The 23,253-nt window shown below is 43.0% G+C and overlaps 2 protein-coding genes across 2 annotated transcripts; one reads left to right on the forward strand and one right to left on the reverse strand.

Moving 5' to 3' along the window:
* Positions 1–190: 190 nt before the first annotated feature.
* On the reverse strand, positions 191–22,967 carry LOC127026849 (keratin-associated protein 6-2-like). The gene is made up of 2 exons (XM_050912147.1): positions 22,582–22,967; positions 191–990 (listed from the first exon to the last, which is right to left on the reverse strand). The coding sequence occupies exon 2, from the start codon at positions 967–969 to the stop codon at positions 604–606; it is 366 nt and encodes a 121-aa protein (XP_050768104.1). The 5' UTR covers positions 970–990; positions 22,582–22,967; the 3' UTR covers positions 191–603.
* On the forward strand, positions 4,555–4,839 carry LOC127026861 (probable peroxisomal membrane protein PEX13). Its single transcript, XM_050912159.1, has one exon. It carries the CDS (start codon positions 4,555–4,557, stop codon positions 4,837–4,839), a length of 285 nt encoding a protein of 94 aa, XP_050768116.1.
* Positions 22,968–23,253: the final 286 nt, after the last annotated feature.

Raw genomic sequence — 23,253 nt, forward strand, 5'->3', positions numbered from 1 at the left:
TACAGCTGAAGTTTCTTGCAGCTACAAAAGTCCATGCTTCTCAGCTTGAGTAGAGCAAGTCTCTACAAGCAAATCCTTGAGTACACAAGGTTAATAACTTTGCCACCCAATCTGTATGATGCTATTGATTTCAAGATATTTAAGAAATGCAAGTGAAAAATAAAACCAGAAGTACAGTATTGATGCAGCATAATTTTTAATATAAGTGAAAAGCAGATATACATTTAAAGGTATACACAACAAAGACTACACTCCCAAAGACACATTACACCTTGCCTATACCTTTCATTCAGAGTTAATGTTTTGTACATCATTGCAACAGACATAAAAGCCAGTTTACAAAAAGCTGCAGTATCAAGGAGAAGCAAGCTTTTGATCAAGAGGAGAGTTTGGGTGGCAAGAGAGCAAGTAGTCACAGAGCAGAATAAAGATACATCATCGCAAGCACTTCAACAGCAGCACAGAGCATTCAGAGTCTCTGTGGAGGGTGGCTGCTGTCACCAGGGCTCTCCACATCAGGGACCGCTGCTGCCAAGATTCGCTGTCAATCCATGCTTGCCAGACCTGGGTTGATCTTCATTTGAGGGACATTCCTGATGGGTTTTAGCAGGGGTAGCAGCTCCCATAGCCGAACCTTTGACCATATCGTGAACCGAAGGGGTAGCCGTAACGGCCAGAGTAAAAGCCTGGGTAGCCATAGCAGTCTCCAGAGCCATAGAAGCCCCTATAACCGCCATACAGACCCCCGTAGCCATAGCAGTCCCCAGAGCCATAAATGCCCCGGTAACCGTACAGACCGCCATAGCCGTACCGGTCCCCAAAGCCACAGAGGCCCCGGTAGCCGTAGAGGCCCCCATAGCCCCGGTAGCCACAGGGGCTCCCACAGTCATAGCTCCGGTAGCTGTACAGGCTCCCGTAATTGCAGGGAGAATAGCAGTCATCCTCGCACTGGCCTTGGAGGAAAGTCATCTTTCTGCGATGGAGGCAAATCTGAAATGCAGCAGCAGGGAGGAAAGCAAAAGTAATAAATACTTCCAGTGGCAGTAACAGTCCGTCATGATTTAACCCCAGCCAGTCTCAGAGCCCAAAGACTTCTTCACTGGCCCCAAGAGACCAAGGACAGAAGCAAAATTATGACCAAATTCCTCAGTTCCTTATTACATCCCATTTCTATCATTTTCTCATTTACCCACTGTTTTTAAACCATTTTATTTCTTTTGTCGTTTACGGAGATTGGGGAAAGCACTGACTGTGGAATATACCTGTTGCAGATCAAAACCTCCTTGCTGCTGTTTCAGGATTTTTCTTAGACAATATTGTTAGAAGTTAACAATCCTGAATTTCTTTTAGGATATCAGCTTTGCATAGAGCTCTACATTCCCAAATCCTTCAAGAAAGTCTTCAAGAAAGCTTAAAGTGTCTGACATTTGCCCTGCTTTTGGGTCCATTGCTTCAAGTCCCATTTCAATAATTTACACCAATTTTGATTGGCATCTGGAAATGCTGACAGCACAAGCAAGAAACTATGGAGCATTAACACACACGAGAACATAGGCTGTCCTGTCAAACAGACCTGAAGACCTCTCTTAAAATGAAATAGAAGATTTACGGAAGAACCCACTGAGGGCCACAGTGGGGAAACCCTTCTCTAACTCTGCTGGAGGCAGCTCTGCAGACCTAACAACCAGCAGTCCTTATCAGGGAGCCAGATACCCCAGGTACCAACAGGACCAGGAAAGTTTCAGCCCCCAGCTTTAAAACTTGAACCCGCCAGTTCCTGCAATGCAGGATATAAGGTACAGAGAAATCTTATATTTCAGAGAAGCCACAATCCTAACATAAATTCTTAAACTGAAATTTCTAATCCTTATGAAGAGGCTGAATGGAGAAAAGGCTTACCGGGTTCACCGGGAGGAGGAAGGCAAGAGAGCTGATGAGAAGCCTAGAGCTCTGAGCCCTTTTTATACTGTTTCTTTGCCTGCCTGGCTTATCTAAGACGCTGTGTATTCAAGAGCTTTGTAGCCTTATTGGTTGGAAAACAAATTTGCCTGTACACGTCATATCTCCAATTAATATAATTCTCTTCATTGTTTGGGATTATTAGTGTGTTCTCAGCCTCCCATGTCACATATATTACAGGTTTCTTTCATCTTAAAGTTTTCTGGGCCAACTACATTCCTGATATCATTTTATTGTCTTCACTGTCAAAACCAAAGTTTATTTTTATATAATACAAAAGCATTTATAAGTTCCCAAAGCCATTGGAGAGAGAGAAATTTTCAGTAAAAAAGGAAAACCTCCCCACATATTTGAAAATACCTGTTGTTCACTAGAAACTCTGATGCAACATGGCACAGGCTTCCTGTTTAAAGGAAATGTAAACATGTATTTCGGTATTTTATATTAATCTACACAGCAACTTCACAAAATAGGACCGGCACAAACTACAAAGAAATATTAATTGCATTCTTCCAAAGTGTTCATGGTCAATAAAAGTCATGCTGCTGCATGAGCAGAAAGACTGTTTTCAACAGAAATACGACTACAGCATTGTTTGCAGTTTAGTTCACTGGAGGGCTTGACCACAAGTTCAGCAGAACAAAATGGAGAATACAAGTATGAACTTGGTCTGGAAAGTAATAACTGATAAGGATTTTGAGATGTGCTAAACGTTAGTTTCCAAGGAACCATGTTTACATTTTCTTCACAAAGAATCAACCACAGGTATCAAATACAGTACAATAGTGAGAAATGCTGGAGTTTACTGCAGAACTCCTTGTATGACCTTCACCTAATTTCTGGCATTAATTTGAATATAAAATAAGGGTAATAATGAGTAAGCAGGATGTTGAGGCTTCCTCAGAATTTTGAATACCAAAGCACCTCATAAACACTCATTAATGTTTTCAATTTGCAAAGTGTTGCAGTATTTAAATATTAATAGTTTGTCACTGAAAGACACCCCCAGATTTAATAATATGGTCACTTACAAGACACATCAAGGTCTCTTGTTTCTAAGTCCTAAAAGGTGATGCATTATATGTTTTTTGAAAGTCAAAAACTATTAAAAAATTCTTTTAAAATAGGAAGAAATATTTGGGCACATTCATAAGGTAGTTGAAAAATTTCTTCAAAATCACTGTTGCAGAACCTGAGACAAAAATCAAACAACGCTGCTGGCAAGAGGTCCCCACCAATATCACTGGGCAGCGCGTATAGGTCATGATGATGCTGTATGCACTATGACATTTTGGCACACCAAAGAAAAGCCTACTCCTTTTCTCCCCTATATGTTGCACCATAGATGCAAAAGCCAAGCGAATGGAGTACCTACAAGCAGATTGTGCAACCAGTAATGGTCTAAATGTCTCCCAAAATTATTCCTATCCATCCAACTACAAAGAATTTCATGCAATTTTGCTAGAAATGTGCTGAGTCCATTTCTTTTTGTTTTAAGATGAAAGAAATTCTAAAGGTGTTACATATGTGTCATACCATCAAACTTTGAAAATATGAAAGTCATTGACTCCAATTACATCAATTGAAGGAATAATGAATGCAACAAGATATGCTGTATAACTAACACCGAAGTTTAAGAAGGTATATATACGGACCTACAACTCCGAAATTTTATTCTCTTCTCTCGAGCTACTCCCCTCGGTGAACCAGGTAAGCCGATACTGGCTCTACTCTTTCTGATATACGTATATTTGCGTGTATATACGTCTATATGTTTGTCTGTATAAATATTTGTGTGTGTGCATATGGACATATATATAAAAAGGCACTGGTGTGTACATATGGCATATAACGTATGTCTATGTACAGAACGTACAGACATTCTGTAAGCAATTTCTTGTCAATTTGGAGCTAATCCCAAAGTTCTCTGCAACATCAAGGAATTCCTTCACCAAAACTTTTTTTGCTCTTCCTGTGCTTATTTAATAGTAGGTTTTAAAGCACTGAAAATTTGAAGTTTACTGCCACAATTTTGAAGTCATAAGTAATTTCCAGTTCCAGATTATTTTCATTAGGTGTTGGGAATCCAAATCCCTAGATAAAAACTTTATGAAACTTTTACTACTTCAAGTAGACATCCTGGAGGGAAATTCCTCCATTTCATTGCATTCTTTGAGTCTACCCACATTGAGTTGCATGTGGCACTACAGGAGATAAGGGGATGCATGTGATAGGCTGTTGGTCTCATCTGAATAAACATCAGTACCCAAACTGGTATATTTTTCTTGAATTTATTCAAAATTTCTCTAACTTCTGCAGTGGGAAAGTTCAGTTCTCAGTTCTTAAAAACCATATTTTCTACGTGTAGTCAGCCATTTTCAAAAGTTGAGGGGAAAAAATAGAAAAGTTGTTTGGGATTCAGGAGACTAGAAAAATAAATGAAATGGTTAAGAGAATGAAAAAGACCTGCAGGAGGGAGCAAGGTGCATTTCCTCAGCTCTGTCCGAGCTTTGAGCCTTTCCTCCTGCTGTCAGCAGCCCATGGACTCACCTTGCTTCTGGGTTTGTGTTTCAGGTTTACCTGCGTCAACAAACAATGACTTTCTACAGGGACCTCTGTGACGATGGATGCTATTCACCACTTGGCTATGAAGACCTCTATGGTTCTGGGGGCCTGAATAGCTACCGATTTGGGAGCCCATATGGTTACTACCGGAACCAGTACCAATATGGCAGCCCATACAGCTACAGAAGCTTTGGGAGCCTGTATGGGAACAGAGGTTTGATTGGTTATGGGGGCTATTATGGGTATGGGGACTTGCACGGATTTGGGTACGGCTACCCCTTCTCTTCTCATGTTGGAAACAGATACAGCTATTGAAACTGCTATCCATGCTGAACCAGCAGAAATAGCAACAGAGAAATGAAATGCAGGACACGGATTCATGGCTAAGGTTATGGTGCTGAGAAACGCCAAGCACCCATGCCTCTGGCTGAGTTCAGTGGGACATGTGGGTGCAGGCTGTGTGAGACTACCCCATACGTAACCCTCTAATATCTCCTGTTTCTTTAAGTATTACTCTAAAGGGCAACTTGAATTACAGCAAGTACTGAGGCATCTTTACAGCATGTTGACAGAGTAAAGCAAGACTTTCAGGTGTGAGTAAAGTGCCTTTTAAGTTAATTCACAGTCACTTTGTATTGCCATAGTAATAGGAATTTCTGCAACCACCATGAACAAGTCCAGTTTGCTCAGCTATAAACTTCACCAAAGGTGACATCTAGTAGAGAAGCTCCTGTTATATATCCATGCTGTACCTCATCTGGCAGTGAACATTATTTACAAGCAACTCAGAGCAGGAAATATGTCTGGACTGTCAAACTCCACTGTTTCCACAAGGAGAAAGCATCATCCAGCATCAGACACTCTGCTTGCTGAAGACCCTTTTGTAAAACTGCAAACTTATTCTTTCTGTTACTCAGTGTTTCTTATCTTCATTAAAATTACTCTGCTTAATAGTATCAGATGTCCAGTCTTCTCCTTTTGTCTGTGCTCATACGCCACTGTAAAGGGACCAGCAGCACTGCCACTCTAACCGACCACACAATAAGAGGGAGGTGTAGACTCCAGATGTTAGAGAGTATCACTGCATCTCCATCTGAAATGCTCCAGCCCCGACTCATTTCCCAGAGTAAGAAGTTCTACCTTATTTTAACTAACCTGTGACCCTGGGTTTACACAAATACTTCTCCAGAAAAGGGCATCATCTGATTGTCTGTATTACCAAACACACACACTCCTGGAGGAAGCTGGGTTTTGTGCTTGAAAAATAACTTTCAAAAGCAAGAGATTGAGTAGGAGTCTAGTGGTCTGCCAAGGAAAGATAGCAATGACACTCAAGGTTAAAGACACCTAAGAGAAAAGACCAAAGGCAACCAAGCCATCACCATCTGCTGGAGGGATCATCTCCTTTGCAAACTGAACAGCCAAGTTATTCAGGCAGTTCCTGTCAGTCTCTACTATGTCACCTTAGGAGATTGAGTAGTCTTGATTTAGATTTATAATATTAAAGATTATAATCTGGCACGGAACAAGGTGGTTCAACAAGCATAGCCTAGACAAAACTGCATGGATCCCATGCAAGCCCAGTTATACATCAAAGACATCACCAGGAGTCAAAAATCTTGTTGCAGAAGTGACTGAGGGGCACCTCTGGGCTGATTTAAGATACCCTACGTGGCTACTCCTTCTCTTCTCATGGTGGCCACCTGCACAAGCATTTCTGCATTCCTTAGCTCCACAGAGAAAGTGGAGGAAAGGGTCAAGAAAATGGAGGAAAGGGTCAAGAAAATAACTAGCGGAGCAGATTGGAGAAGCACTTTCACAGGCAGCAAAACAGTGATAGTTAGCAGAACAGTCCCCGAGCTGTAAATGCTATTTCTCCAGTCCAAAGTCCACTTCTTTACATCCATATCATTACTTTCACTTAAACCATTTGACCTTGAACTGGACCATAGCAGAAGATAAGCCCCACAGATCCATTTCCTTGTCTGAGAAGGAGCAGCCACAGCCAAGAGATGGGCCTGGTCTGCTGCCTCGTTGCTCACCTCTGTGTCCTAGTTTGAGCAAAACAGAGTCAGATCAGGATGCCCCAGGAAGAGGGTAAGGGCAGCAACCTCCACCCTAGCCGCCTAGCAGGGCACGTCGGCAGTAAATCAGTACAACCCTTTGAAACTGGCAAAGCTATTAAGACTTCTTTTGTAATCCTTCTGCTAGCTGCTGTCAGCAGCAAAAAGGGCTGGGTTCCCCAGGGAAAACATTAAGAAATGGTAGAGTCTCCCAACACAATAAATCCAGCTTATCTCCCTTGGATGCCCTCTGGCACACAAGGCTTTTCCCACCTGCATGTACAGTGCAGAAGGGCTTACAGAGATGCACAGGAAGAGAGAGAGACTAAAACACAGAAAGCCAAAGATTCGAGTGAAATTCTCAGCCTGCCCAGGGTTCTTTGACCCCAACTTAACATCAGGTCCCTGTCTACATTTGCCAATGCAGCAGTATTTATGATGTGTCTTCCCTTCACCACATCCCACTCAGTTCGTTACCAGAGGCACTATCACTTCCGACAGCGGGTGCAATCACCACTCAATGCCTGGGGAACACAGCCCACAGGCTGTAATTGCCTGCCAACCCCAGCCTTCCCAGACCTGTCACCTGCCTCCACCACACTGCCTCAGAGCCGCCTGGGCACCACCTCGCTTCCCTTTTTGCTTTGAAGATGCCACTGCTCTAGTTGCGACTCCAGCTCTGCGCACAGCACGGGGGGTGCCCCGATGCACCCTGCTGCTGCCTCCCAGCTAAGCAACCTCAGCCCTCCCTTGCTTTCCCCACGCTCCAGGGAGCCAGGGCACAGCCAGGATCTCCTGCCCTGCTGCAGGTCAGCCTTATGCAAGCACTGGAGCCCAACCACCACACAGGGAGGGAAACCAATTTCTCACCCTAGGTGCCCCTACCACAGGGGCTCTCAGCCTTTAGTTACCAAACAGGGACTGGATCATTTTATTACCTATTCATTCAAGAACACCAGGGTGATTCAAAGAATTCCCAAATCATTGCAGAATTGGGGTCTAGACCATTCCCTGGCCCCCCAAGCATCAGTCAATAGCACTGAGGCTCATTTCCCATGGATCCACCCTCACATCTCAGGAAGCTCTGAGTTTCTCATACACCTCCTCAGGGGTGTGTGAAGAGCATTTTCCTTGGTTCATAGGTGTTTATGCCCTAAGGCTTAAGAAAAGTTGGATGATTAGAGGAACTTCGTGCCTGCCTATGAGATATTATCATAATAGCTAAATTAGCCATCTGTCATCTAACAGAAAACTAACTCCTGTAATTTCATTTACACTTCTGAATGCCAGTCTGGAGCACTAGGTATTTACTGTATGCATGTGGGAAATTACCAATTTAAATGCACCTTGTGAACAACCCACACATGAGGCATGCTGCAGGACATGCCTCCAGCACAAAGATTCACTGCAAGAGTGAGAATCATTTAGGATAAGTTTACTCTTTAAAAATGAGAAATTGAGCCCCTGACTATTGCACAAACTGGACTAGAACATTTTTTCAAAGTAGTTCTTAAAGAGTGCAATATTACAACAAAACCTTTTAAGAGAAGGGAAAGTGGACCAGAGTATAGGAAAAGGCCTTACTGGAAGCAACGAGAGAAACAAGAAGCATTTCAAAATGCACAATATTTAGATGAATATTCTTATCCCATAATGCAATAATGAACCTAAGAGACATTAACAAATGCTTCTACTATCTTAAAAAGACATTGGTAGCTTCTTAGTAAGATACTTGATATCTTTAGTCCTCAGCCTCAGAGCATTTCACATGAGTACCTTTTATATCAAAATGAATAAAAGCTGTATTATAAATAGTTTCATAGAAATCAGCCGGCAAGTTTTCCTAATTTTACTGACACTTGGTGTTTTGTGGTAACTGCAAGTCTCAACTTACTACATGGAAAGTGCAACTTGAGAGGCCTCAATAATAAACCTCAGTTCATTTCCAAATACACCATTAGCATAACAATAAAGATTCCTTCATCTGGCTTTTGAGGTTTGGAGGATTTCTCTCTTGTAGGGAAGGATTTCTGTGGTTGGTGAGGATCTGGTTTAATCACCTCATCTAAGGCTCACCAACAGTCAATTACACACTATTACAATGCCTGGTCAACTTTGTTTTCCTTACACGTAAGGGTAATAATTCTCCAAAGGGTAACTACTATGAAATAATCCAGCATTCTCACGTCAGCTTGCAATACTGAATTATACTGTTTCTGTAACAAAGTATTAATACGCTACATAACATTTCAAACGCATACAGCAGCACAAAAAGCTTGTGAAATGTTTATTATCGATATATTCCTGAAGAAATTCAAAATTCCATGAATGAACACCACCATCCATTTTCACATGCATAGGTTACATTGTTGTAAAACATTGAGCAGAGCAGTAAAGCCAGAAATTTAATTTTCACACTCAAAAATAGCTGCTTTTACATTAACACTTGGCTTCAGACTTTTCTTCATAATACCGACTCTCCATGCACCTCTGCTCTGATGCATTGTATCACTGCCTAGATGGGGAGGTTGAGCCTGCGGACGCCAGGTAACACACACACTGTGCCAGAAAAGCCAATATTGAGGAAAGAGCTTCACAGAGCTGAGCAAGACCAGGAACAACAAAAGCAAAGATGTGGGCAGCAGTTTCATGAAGGGACAGCTACAGCATAGAGGTTGCTGTGGAAAGGAGATGTACACACAACCCACTGCCAAATCTCTCAAAAATATCATTGTCCTGAAGCAGACCCACAGGATCAGTTTGGTGCAGCAGGACAAAGGCACCTGAATTAGGAGGAGCAGAGGGGAACACAGACATGCACACATACATAGAGGCCAATAACATGTTGCAATGTCATGTTTAATGAGAAAGAAGCAGATCATACAGAGGCAGGATTATGTAGTACAGATTACAAATTGCCTGCAACCTGTGGTTTGATGCAAGATGATTCATGTAATAACTGATGTTGCTTCCCTGTTGCAGCTCTGTGTTGACACTCAGCCCTGGTCATAGCAAGACATACACAGCACAGAAACAGAGCATAAGCTAGTTGACTCCACAACCCTTTTTTAATGCATCAGTAGCCACAGAAAGAGCCTACAAAGGGATCTAAAATGGATGTCATACCAGATCCCTTTACATTGCCACAATGATACCTACAGGCCCCCAAGGAATTAGCAATATAGTCCACAGCATTAAGAACAGAGCAGTTAGAAAGACAGGAAGGCATTAGAAAAAGAAAATCGGGAAGGGTCATCCGAGAAGGATGTAAATGGATTTGTCAGAAGATCTAAGCATCTACAGGTGCATTTAATGGCAGCCTCAAATGTTGAACCCTTCCTAAATGCTGTGCCCTGGAGCTCAGCCCCATATCTACATCCTGCTTGTCTTCTCCTGGACATTCTCCTTTCAGCAGCAACTCTCACTAGGTTTAGCATGGTCTACAGCTTCCAATCGGGTATCCCCGACCCCATCTGGCACCACCATAAACATGTGAGCCCCCAGGAGCACGGGCAGCACTAAAGCCAGTTCCAACTTCAGGGGCTCCTGCAGATCCCACGACGCTCTGCTGCGGGAAGGTGCTGAGGATCGGTCCAGGGAAGGTCACAACCACCGGCGGAGGGTAGATCACCACCCTGGAGTCAGGACACTGACGAACACAGGGCTCGTTGCAGCTGTCAGCAATGGGCTGTGGCACAGCCACCCCACACGGGGCGGCACTGCCATCAGTGCATGGGCTTAAAGAGTGCACCATTTTTCAGGGATGGTTAATCTGAAGCGCAAGGGAATAGTATAAAAATAAGGCACAAATTCTTATAAGTTTCACGATCAAACATTATAATAAGAGACTACCAACAGGCTAGAGGGAAAGGCAGAATTTTCATAGCTCAGTTCCTAGAAGACACATATAAGTTGTGTTGAACACAACAACATCTGGAAATGAGTTTTCATGAAAAATTAATTGGAGCTCATCATCCAGATCTGCATTTACCAAAGCCAATAGCTGAACAGTCACAAATTGATTAATTTACATCAAGAAAACTTCAGACTGATATCAGAATATTTGCACAGGATTCACCTTGACTTAAAACTACAAACAAAGGCTCTGTTAGAAAGAGGAATTCAGATGAAACTTACCTACTTCACAAGAGAAATAAGACAAGAGAAATGATCATACAAGATCTGATGTTGAGCACTTTTATACTCGCCCTCAGACTGCCCGAAGCATGAATCACCTACATGTATAACATCCTAATCAATTACTAAACACATTTCTTTCAAGACTTAACTTTGTTAATGAATGTCAATTGTTTTAAGTAAATCACTCTTTGTAATTATTAGTTTGTCCTTCTACCCCATATGACCTGTACTTTACTGCCTTCCAGTCTCTGCTATTTCAAAACTTTATATAGAGGGGATACTCTTCCTCTGCATCTTGGAGAAAGACAAAATATTTATATGGTTCATGCTTCATGTCCTCCATGAATGGACTTGTTCCTGGGCAGGTGGTAAACAGCCATTTGCTTGGAAGAAAATGTACTTGACTCAGCCCAGGAAGAGTTGCAAAACTGAGGGATAACCTGTGTTCTTGGCCTAGGGGTAGCAAGGTTCATGGTTCTATGATGAAATTCGGCTAATAAAGTCTAGTCAGAGGTCTGGCACACCGCAGAAAATCTGAATTTTATAGAGTTGTATATCCAAATAAGTCAGTGCAGCTCTTCCAATGACACACCAAGCGTGCATTTCTTTAAACATGCAAGCTTTAACAATAAAAAAGGGAAAAGGTAAGGCCATATTTTATGAAATTAAACGTGCCATACTGTGAAGCTATAAATCATGACCTGATTAGGGGAATGGCAAAAAGACAATAAATAGGGTGTGGCTTAGGCAAGACCTTGTCAGACATTTTTTCCAGCGAGTCGCTTCTTCAATAAAAGGGCACCTAAAGCCATTATAATAGCAACACATGTTGCACATATAGAACAACAAGTGGAAGATGCATTTTGGAATCCCAATTGCTGATGAATCGCAACTGCCCATGTGGGGTTATCATCCATGTTAAACAGCAGCACGAGGAGGAGGCTTTCTGCCACTCAGCAGTAGCGTCAGCAACAGATGCCAAGGATGGCAAGGGCATGTGCCATGCAGACACTCCCACCGGGCCATAGGGGGTCGCAACTTGTCCATTCTGATTTACACTTCATTTTACTTAAAAACAAAGATATTTTGCTACTTCTGTAGCAGAAAACTTGTTTGGGCTGTTCTGTTATACTAAACCTCACCTCCAAGCCTTCTCCCTTTCTCCCAGCAGCAGCATGTTCTTGCAAAGAAAAGCCTTCCGTTGGTGGAGTTAGAGGTGGATGTGGTAACACTGCAGAACAAAGTTGCCCCCTTCCAAGGAATCTCAGGGGAAACATCTTATATATCATCACATTGGCAGCAAAATTACTTTGAAGGGCAGGACTAGACCCCACTGCATTATATGCTACTGTGGAGTAGAAGCCTCAATCAAGATTTCCACAACAATGGGAAATGACTGGGATGATTTCCTACTTCAATTGCCTACTGAGATTTGTCTTCATAGCATCATAATGTTTGAGGATGACATAAGATACTTGTAATGCCTTTGGAAAACTGGCTCTGCCTTTTCTATAATTGAAGGTAACCATATGAATTGCAACATAGGTCTTTATCTCAGCTTAGATTGGGTAGCAATTTATCCCTACAGTAATTCCTCAAAACTATTGGAATTAAATACCTAATTACTATTTTCAAGTTAGCCAGCTGAAGATAAAATTAAGTGTTAAGTCTTATTTTAGAAATGTATTAATAATTCTGTCTTGAAAAGTCAAGATCTTCAATCCAATGTGAGAGGAATCCACACTGCTGGGATTTCTTTCCTTCTCTGCTGCAGACTGCTTGGGATTAATGTCACTGCAGGGTCCATTTACCTGAACATAAAGGTTAACAACACTGACAGTAGGCATGGCAATGCTTTCTGAAAGCATTTTCGAAGCACATCGTAAAAGCTCATTAGTGTTCTACGCAACTAATGTTGTCATATGTAATTTTTTTTTTAACAAGGGTATTACAACTGCCAGCTCAAACACTACCAGAGAAGACAAGGAAATAAAAGTGATGAGTCAACCAGTGAACCATAGCCAAAACTCAGTACCTAAAGAGTGCGTCCATAAGTAATGTAACAAAACAGTGCACGTGTCAGCTCAATTTACCAGCTAAAACAAGCTTAAGAATCAAATTCCAGCACCTTAAAAACTGAAGATACTAAACACAAAAACCATCATCTTTGTATCCTTCAGGAGACAGAAAACACACCTGAGCTGCAGACAAGCCATCAACACCTTCAAGCACTCAGAAAGTGCTGACAGGACACACATTTATTCTGTATTTAACTGAAATGTTAAGATTCTTCAAAAGACACTAATAGTCCTCTATCTGTAAGGATATGCAGGAAGATGTATAAAACCTTAAAGGACCAAGCTAGAGCTCAGCACAAGAGCAGGGAGCTCTCTGAAGACATCCATTTGATTATACTGTTCAAAAAAGCAGACAGTATCAAGAATCTGATCCATTCCTGAGAACATGGAAACACCACAACAAATAAATCTGATTTATGAAGGTTAAAACCCCAAAGATGTGTGTGATTCAGTGTTCACACCACAGCAGGTGAGGCAGGAACCTCAGAAATAATTACATCAATTACATGTTGGCTTTGGCTAATAAGGACTTTGTGCCCAAAAAGGTGTTCTCTCCACCAGCCTGACTAGGAAAGTATACAAGTAATTTGAGGCTCAGAGCTTCATCCATTTCTCTTGGTTTCTCCTCCTCAAACCAGGTATGTGTGATCAGCTCAACTGCTTTATAACTACCATACTACAGCTAAATAGACTGTAACCTTGAGAGACTGAGCACATTTAATTTCGTAACAAAGAATATAGATATGAGAAGCCACTGAGGTTTTTCCCACTTTGTCTTAAAGTTAGCAATACCATAAAGGCTGTGAAGAGACAGCAGTTGCAGGGGGGAGATGAACTCGTTTGTGACTCTGAAAGCGTGGAACAAACAGTGTGTAATTTTTAGAAATAAAGCCTACTGAAACCCTGGAATTCGGTTTATGTTAATTTGCTTTCAGACAGCAGTTGTGCACTCCACTTTTCCTTTGCATTAAAAGATTGCATTTTACCTTTGTGTTTCATGCTTTGTTTCTCTCAAAGGAAAAAAGATTTCTTATGAACAAGGCTCTAGATATCCCATGAGTAAAAGTCCAGAGCTATTCTACTTCTGAATGACCAGCCATGCAGCTTGATACCCAGCTTACAAAAAAAACCAGCATAGGCTCAGAGGTGTGTTGCAAACATCCTAACGACAGCCTTGATGCCTGCTCTCCACTACACAGAACAGCTCCAAAACTGTTGCCCTATACACTTAACCAAACCTATCTCTTACCGCTGGCCCAGCCTCAAACCACCCAACATCACTACATTGTTCTGCAGAGAATGACACACTTTCCCATAACTTCTCCTTCCATTAGGTACTTTGAATTTTATAGATGTAAACAGCTACAGAGAGAACTTGTTTTGAAGAAAGCCAGCGCTGGGCTCAGCATCACAAGAAGATTTGTTACTGCTTCCAGCAAACGGAAAATGGAGATTTTCCCACCCAGACATATCCACCACTACACAGTGCACCACTACGAGGGGCTCTCAATCTTATCACCCAGTCCTGATACTTCTCATTGCTCCATGTGATAGCTCATGCGTTAACTTTAAGCCATGAGCCATAAATTCACCAGGAAGGTTGAGAACCGGAGAAGAAATACCCATTTTTCCATTGCCAAGGGTTATTACCCAGCAGCTGAAGCTCTCCATGCTGTGCTATGAGCTATGCAATGGAAAGGTGAAGAGCGATGATCTGCTACACTCTGGTACTACAAAGTAAATGCAGAGATGGAATTGCTAATAAAGGCTCCTGCCTCTGAGCATTACCTCAGAGTTAAACTTAGCTAATGGGACATTGTATTATCTGCATGCCCACTGAGAAAAATATTTTCCCTTGAAGCAGATGGCATTGGCTATTGCTTAACATGCGATATCAAGATGAAGCACTGGCCTTACTGCCTGTATCCATCATTTTGTCCCAAAACAAGGGGTTGCAACAAGAGTCAGTATTCAGGGTTATAACTATATTGTCCTTTATAATATACAAACTTGTATTATATTTACTAGTTACATAAAATCAGGGTGCTAAACCACTAAATTCAGCTGGCCTTCTTCTAAAGAGGTACTCTGAGCTGGAAAGAGGAAAAAAGGACAAGAACATTGAACTTTATTGAACCACAGTCATGCCTCATGGCATGACCTGTATCAGAGCCTATTCTCACCTCACACCTCAGCTTTGCCCTACTGATAAATTAAGATGATCCCCACATGTACCATGCTTGTGCAGACCTATGTTTACCCATACATAAAAGAAGAATAGCACTGACAGAGGCTATTAAATAGCATCTTCATAACAGGACCTCTTAAAACTCACAAATGCTCATTAATGTTTTACATGAGCAAAGCTCTTCAAGCTGAACTCCATTATAATGAATGCCAGCACATACCCAATTTAAAGGACGCATCTCAAGACGTCAAAGGCTAATTACATCACATGTAGGGAGCAGTTTCCCTTCTGATGGACAAGCACAAGGCACACATACAGGCAGCACCCACACAGGCACAGCTGAGGTCTAGGTGCAAACCAGCAGCAGTTGGGATGGTCACAGACTAAGATAACGGGGTCATTAGAAGAGCATTCCCCACCTTTGCTGTCACTGGGATGCCATAATCTAGTCCAACCTGGTAATTCCTTGTTTCTTAAAGGAACCCAACCAGATGTCACCGACACAATTGCTAATCAAATCAGAGTGCCTGTAGGACCACAGCTGCCTCTATAAAGCACTGCCCTCACAGCCAGCTTTTAAATGCTTGGCAAAGTCATGATTCCTTGCAAGTCAGCTATGCCAGTTGCCAAGCAGATTTCAATTTTCTACAGGACAAGCCCTGGACACAGCCCTGAGAGTTTTACGCCCCACCAAAAGGCAGTATTGGCTTGCCCACACACCTTCCACTGGCCTTGTTTCCAGCCATAAAAAGCAACCAAATGCAAAGCCTAATAAAATCAGGGAATGACTCTTAAGTTTGAAGAGCACTAGATCAGCCATACAATGAGTAGCTGAGTGCCAAGCTTTGGGTGTGTGTCTCCCAGCCTCCCTTTGCAAAGCCAGATTCCTCAATGCCCCCAGCTGCCTACCTGCATTTAAATGAAAAAAGGGAAAATGGACTAAGGATGCTCATTGCCCACTCCCCCCTGCTGCTTCCTGATTGTCAGTCTGCTAAAAGAAGCTTTAAGAGGGATAGATTTCTTTACATAACTAATAAGGTCAATGGAATAAAAGGCAGCTTTTACTTCTCCCATAAAGATTTAAAATGGAAAGAACCCGCAGGGTGTGAGGTGCATTTCATGGTATTTGGGGATAACAATATATTAATAATCACAAGCGCGTAAAATAATTACAGCCAATGAAAAAGTTGCATATGAACAAATTCTCTCCTGTATCTAATTAGGATTTGATACACAGCAGCTCAGGTTTTCCATGCAGCCTAAAAGACCATATAAAGACACATTTCCAAGCTTTCAAGCCAGTTCTTACTCTCTGCTGTGAGCTCGGTAAGTTATATGCCTATTTCTATTTCTAACTAGCAAAATATCCTTTTGTTGGTACTTTGAACTTGAACCTAGATCCTGCAGAAATACTCTGACACCGTGAATTAAGAGGGTTGTTTCTTTTAAAGGATCTTTCTTGGGTTTGTTTGGGTTTTTTTTACATGCATAGACAGATATAGGCTTTTGAAGTTGAGCCTGAGATTTACAGAGCCTCACTGAATTTGGGATGTGATGTTTACACTTTGATCTGGCTATTTAGGTACCCATATCTTTAATTTACTTTGAAAAAACTGAATTCTAGATTTCTCCTATATTAGAGGCTACTTATTTTAGTAGTTCAAGCAACTATTTCTGTTGGCAGCTGACCTTTACCATCCTAATCAGAGACTGATGTAGATTACTTCTATTATACCACAGAGGTTAATTTTTATCTGGAATAACTGAAGAAAAGTTTGGCTTCTGCATGTTCAAAACCTCTTTTATACACACTTTTTTGGGGATTCTTCTTTACAACAGCTAATAGTACCTACCTGCTTTCAAAATATAGCAAGAAAACCCTGATCCAGTCCTGCCTGGCTTTTCTCCTGTGTCTGCAGTTAATTGTCAGCTGACTTCTTTGTAAACAAATCATGTTGATCTACAGTAGCTGTGTCCTGACCCTTGGGAGCTTGTTCTTAGAGTAGTCCTGTATATCTGCAAAAGCAACTGCCAAATTGCAAAGTACAGACACCCAAGTGCCATTTGTTAATGCTGGGGAAAGCTGATTTGCAGCCAGATTTTAGATTTTAATTAGGAAATCCAAGGTCTCAGCACTTCTCCATGCTCAATCACATCTTTGGAATGGACACCTCTTGTCTTCCAAGTACAGCAGAGACAGCTCTGACATCCCACAGCTAGGCAATGCCTCTTCCCAGCAGCTGGGACAGACCCTGCACCCTCCTGCCTTCAAGGCAGGCCATCTCCATGCCAGGAGCAGCTCAGCCCTGGCAGTACAGGGTGCTCCACAGGCTAATTCAGGCAGCTGATGTGCAGACATGAGCAGACACCTCCTGTGATTCTTGCAGAACTTTGGTTCCCAGCTTCTAGTGGAGCAAACTCAGAGAAAGAGCAAGAGACAGCAGAGTACAGAGTAGCCAGTAAAGCAACTACACAGCTGCATCCCAAGACGCAGAGAGTTACATTTGACTTTCTACTCATATGGGACACCAGCAGCTTGAGCCAGACTTTCAAAAGTTGCTCCGTCCTTAATGAGCATTAGGCTTTTAAAAATAGAGCCCTGCCACATCACCCTGCCAATTACAAAGATAACAATCCTCTGTTCTGCAATTTAAATTAGCATAAACAAGGGCAATACTTTCTTTTGCTTTACCTAGTGCCAGCAGAAAGCAGTTCCAGTTTCAACTGAAGCGTCTGGAAAGCAAATAAATGATAGCCCTTGCCACAAAAAGATGAGAACCTCAGCACTAATCCCAGATACGCCATTGCGTCACTAGCTGAAGCGTGCAGGTCAGTTCTCAGCTACGCCTGAAACTCCCCTTCTTCTAGGGATAATAGCTACCTGCTCCACATGACATCTGAAGCTATGAAAGAGATCATTAGTTAAATGCAACGCTGTGCACTTTCTGCTACAGAGATGAGGGCTGAGAGTCAGAGCAGCAAGCTCAAACAGCAGAAAGGCAGCTTGTCAGATACAAGCAGTGATCCGCAGGGAATTCATTTACCTTTCTTCTCTACTTTGTTTTTTAGGTTCATCTCCATCCCACAACAATGGCTTATTATGGGTACCAATACAAGCAGCAATGCTATATTCCAGGTGGAGTGAAGTATGCCACACCAGTCTTCACGCAGTGCCACAACCCCAGTGTGGTGAAGTATGTGTCATGCACACCATGTGCTTCCAAAGGCGCCAAGCTGTGCACTGTGAGGAAGACCATGCAGAGCAGCCCCACGTGCTCTGCACCGTGTTCACCACAGTGTGTTGAGACACACATTGTGGAAGGCCACTCTTCCTCCTGTAGCCCCAGGTCTCCTGATCCGTGCACCATGGTCTTCCCTCAGCACCACGTGCAGGGCAGGGAACATCTCTGCATGTCACACTGTGGACAGCCAGGCGTTACAAGATGCCCTCAGATATGTGCTCCAGCTCACGTGTACCAACACAGCTCATATCCTTATTCATACCAGTGGTCCAATAGCTACCACTACAACTGTGGGCAACAATAAGCTCCATGGAGGTGCCCACAGAACAACCAGGCGATGAAGAGCAAGATGCACACCCATAGCCGAGTTCACAGGCACAGCTTTCAGAAGCACAGCCCTTCTGCTGCTGCAGTCACTGGGGCTTGTGGACAACCCGACACCTTTACAAACCAGCCCTAATTTAACCCTCTCCATGTTATACTCTGCATTAGATTTAGAGGTCTCATAGCTTCGTATCTACAGTCTTCTGTCATCTACAGTGGGCTCAGATCTCGACTGCATGAAGACAGTTTTTCCATGACTGACAGTGTAAAGGATATGTAAGTTTTACCACGGGCATAATCACTCACATGGATGACATATGAAAGTGGCCTCAGCTAGTCCAGTGCCAACAAAAACTAGGTCCTTCCATGCTAATACTGCTAAGAATACACACTTCTTTCTGCTATCAACATTGTTCCAGAGGAGATTTTGTACAGAAACTGGTTTTTAATTCTGTGCTTTGTTCTATATACAACCAACAGAAATAAGACAAGTAAATGTAAAATGGTGGAAAACAGGACTTGATTTTTAAGTCAAGGGGGTCTACTGTGTGAAGCAACTCACTCTGGAAGCACTTACTATTTAAATATCCATCTCTGATGTACCAGCTGGAAGTTAGAGAGTACTTGCTCTATAGCCTGCATTACTTTATTCTCTATGGTATATAACCAACATCTCACATAATAAAGTCTCTGCTGCATTGAACTACCCGCTTTCTATTTTGGTTTTTCCTCCATCTCTTTTCACACTTGACTCAGAGCTGAAAATCCCCAGTTGTACAGCAGCCATGGAAAGACATGCTCTGCTTCCACCTGTGCTGGTAACAGATACTCAGCTCCCCACAGTGGATCTCAAAACAACTTACAGAAAAGCTGAGACAGCTGTAAGATGACTAACACCATGAATAAATAAACTACCAGCAAACACTGGAATTGTCAGGGCAGTGCTCTAAACCCTAGAACACACTGCTGCATGCAGTAGGACATTAAGCTATTCACAAATTGAGGTGTTATGAGCCCATCCACCAATAAATCCCAATTAAATTTACCCTAAATGATTCCTTGTGCATTTGTAAACTGTACCCCAGCAATTCCTTGTGCTTCATCATGTGGCCAATGGATTCAGGGAGCATAAGGGAGCCACAGCAAGGCAAGCCCCAGGCAGGCACACACTCCCTCACAGCACAGTAGCCGAGGGCTCAGCACAAAACTCCCAGGCTATCAAGGACCCACAGTGCCAGAAACACCCAAACCATTCAGAGTAATGCATCAGTATCAGAACAAGGCATAGCAGAAAGCATTAGATTTGCGGTGATTTTTTTCTTTCTATCAGCCGTGACATGCATTGAAATTGATACTCCCAAATATGTCACTTGTGACAAGGTTAGGCAGGCTACAGGCCTCCAAATTCGGTTTGATTTGCACGGCAATGAAGCATCTTTTAAAAGAACAAAAGGTTTGAAGCCAAAAATAAAGCTAGTAGACTGTCTTGGAGCCAAAAAAAATGATCAGAGACAGCAGCTCTGAAGTGGCACAGCTTCCCTGGAGTCAGCAGAGGTGAGGATGACTTACGCCTGCTCCAGATCTGCCTACTAGGAGAGAAGTAATAAAAGTTGTGCTCTCCACCAAGTAGCCAAAGGGCACGCCTCTAATGTGGTCACGTACAAAGGAGGGTGAAGCTGTTTGGCGATACCCAGCAAGGGGAGCACTCTCCCATTCCCTCTCCTGGCTGCTACGCTACAGTCTGTGAATGCAGCACATCAGCAGACTGAGGTTACAGCAGCAACATGAACAAAGGAGCCTTTCTGCATCTCTCTCCATGGTTTTTCACCCATACCTTCTTGCTACATCCAGGCTTTAAGAGGTCCTAGGTAGTCAGAGGTTTCAGTACTGTGTGTTCATCTGGGAAGCTTCTCTGTTTAAGAGCTCATTGCCTCAGTTCATCATGCTCTCTACATCACTTGCCTGCAAACACTTCCTATTTGCCTAACTCTGCTGAGCTCCACCACTTCTGCACAATAGTATTGCAACAAAAACACATGTGATTTGTATTTCAATGCATCTGTGTAATACAGCTGTCTGCTCTTTCAACAAGCTGGGCAACTGCCACATTTTTATTATTCCTAATTAAAAACAAAAAGGGTGAGAAATTAGGAAGGCATTTGAAGTGTCTCTGCCATTCAGAAACCTCTATCAAACTTTCAGAACTGTCTACAGAGGCAGACAGATGCATCCACATGGTTAAATTCAAAATGCCATACAGTCAAGTTAGCCCAGCTCAGGAAGACAGGGAACATTAGGTCAGAGCTACACTGCAAGCACCACAGCCCACCAGCCCAGCAGCAAGGCCAGCCTGCCCCAAGGAGCTCAGCCTGGTCTGCACCAGCCACCCAGCCCTGCCCTTGGATGCCTGTGGGCCAAAAGCAAACAGCAACTGAGTCACCTAACACAAAATTTGCCCTTGACAATGTTACATTAGGTCCTCTGTAACTAAAGATTATAGAACTAAAATAATCTTTCAAAATGAGAGTGCTTTCAGCAGTAGCTGATAATGGGCACTTTTAACTCAGCAGCATCACAAAGAATAATTCAAATGAATACTCCAATAAAAATATTGTGAAAGTAATTAGGACCACAATCTTTCCAGTTTCAGGTGGGAGAGCTTAGGAACACATTAGAAACCTTTGTCCCATCCCAACTTTAAGTCTTACTCAGTGTACTTGTCCCCAGTCACTGTCCCACAGGAGGAAGGAGCCACCTGACAACTCTGGGGCTTCTCAGAGAGCACATCAAGTTCTCAACAAGAGTCAGCAGGACCTCAAGCATTTGCAGTCTGAAGCTCACTTCACAGGGTGAATTTGTTCTCTCCTGATCAGCTTTGACTTACCACGTACCTACAGTTCAAAACCTAGCAGGAAGAGCAAGAGAAGGGCTGCAAAGAGAAGGACAGAAGTGTGATTTACTGAACAGTGGCATCGTCTCTACCAGGCAAGAGCTGAAGCCCACCAGCAGCATTTCATAGCTAGGTATTTTAGTGAATTTCTGGTGCAATTCAAAAGCATAGTAGTTGGTGGTTTGACCCCTATACCATAAAAAACGTCCTGCCTCCAACATCAGCAGTAAAGCATCCAAAGCCACGTCTCACACACAGTAGCCAACAATTCACAGGAGAGCGGACGCACAGGCTCCTCTTCCTGATGTGATGGAAAGCGCTTTCCATGTGTGACCAAAATCAACCATCACATCAGAAGGGATCAGAGCAGACATCCACAGGAACGCAGTTCCCGGCATGTCCCCCAGAGCCGCAGTCCCTGCAGGGGATGTGCATCTGTACTTCAGCCACTTCCACTACAAATAAGGCTCAGGATTTCCAACAGCCCAGAGAGCATCCCAGCTACCCCAACACATCTGCAATCACAACTTGGTTAATGCAGCTTAGCTGCGCCCTCCTCTGGGCACTACCAGCTTACACAGTTCGTGGTTTTTACAGGATCTCCAACAGCAATGAAGCCATCAGCGGCTCTCTTGCAATTAGCCAAGCTACATTTTCTTCTGAAGCACACACAGCAGCTCCTTCCCTCCTCAAAATGAGCCAGGCCAAGGACACACTTCAGTGCTGACAGCCCAGAACTGAGCAGCTGCCCAGCAGAGACCAATGGTGCACAGCTGCTCAGCACCCAAAATCCTGGTGATAGAGGAGAGCAAGCAAAAGGTTAAGATGTTGTTCTCCAAAATGTTAGGGAGGTGCTTTGATGCCACAGAGGGGTTGAAAAGCAGGTAGAAGCCTCCTAGACTTTCTCCCTACAGTCTATAGCCCAGGTGTCAGACAGGATCCTACAAGCCAAGGCTTTAATTCCTTGAGAAACCATAGAAAGAGCCAGTAGAGAAAAACAAGAGTTAGAGCAGCCTTAATACTATTCCTGCTAGAGATAGCAGCAGTGAAGCACAGTCCTCCATAATAGCACACAGGTTAAAACCATCTGAAACCATTTTTCACCCCAGCTCTTAATATGGGAATTAAGTACCTGTGGTGGTCTCACAGCAGGGCTGCAGACTTGCAGGCTCTTCTTCACTCATAAGCATTTTGCTTGGAGAAGTCTCCTCCTTACTAAGAAAGACAACCCTGGGTGGGTTTCTGTAGAGAAGCAGCTTGCAGATAAATAAACTGATAGAAATACAAAGTCCTTTCTGGAAAAGGAGTCAAAGCAGAATTTTCTCCATCATTCAGCCAGTATAAATACCAGCACTCTTTCAATCCATTACAGAGAGGAACGGAGAAGCAGAAAAGAGCTTTCTGCTGCATTCAGAGCAAGCTGTCCTGTTCCTAAGCTTCAGGTATCTCTGCCAGCTTCATAATACTCGCTCAAACACAGCACCCTACTGGTAGCTAACCCCTACACCTATAGCTCCCTCAGAAGACCTCCTGCATCAGAAAAGAGCAAATGCTTAAGGGGGGACAGTTATATTTAGTGCGTGGGTGGGTCATTGGCTAACAAGCATGGGGCAGCTGAGGGCAATCTGTCTCCAAGTAGACATAAAGGGGGCACAGGCAGGGGCAGCAGCTGGTTTCTGCATGTTGGTATGTAGGTGGGGAGTGCTGGAGCAGCATCATTTGTTACTGTTGGGTTTACTTCCTGAGGGGCTTTTCTTTCATGGACAGGTACTCTATGTAGGTCTTCCTTTTGGTTGTTGAAGTG

This window comes from Gymnogyps californianus, chromosome 29 (genome assembly GCF_018139145.2).
Source record: "Gymnogyps californianus isolate 813 chromosome 29, ASM1813914v2, whole genome shotgun sequence".
NCBI lineage: Eukaryota > Metazoa > Chordata > Aves > Accipitriformes > Cathartidae > Gymnogyps > Gymnogyps californianus.

Excerpts from the sequence above, each read along its gene's own strand:
- LOC127026849 (XM_050912147.1), bottom strand. The coding sequence starts at position 969 with ATGACTTTCCTCCAAGGCCAGTGCGAGGATGACTGCTATTCTCCCTGC.
- LOC127026861 (XM_050912159.1), top strand. The coding sequence starts at position 4,555 with ATGACTTTCTACAGGGACCTCTGTGACGATGGATGCTATTCACCACTT.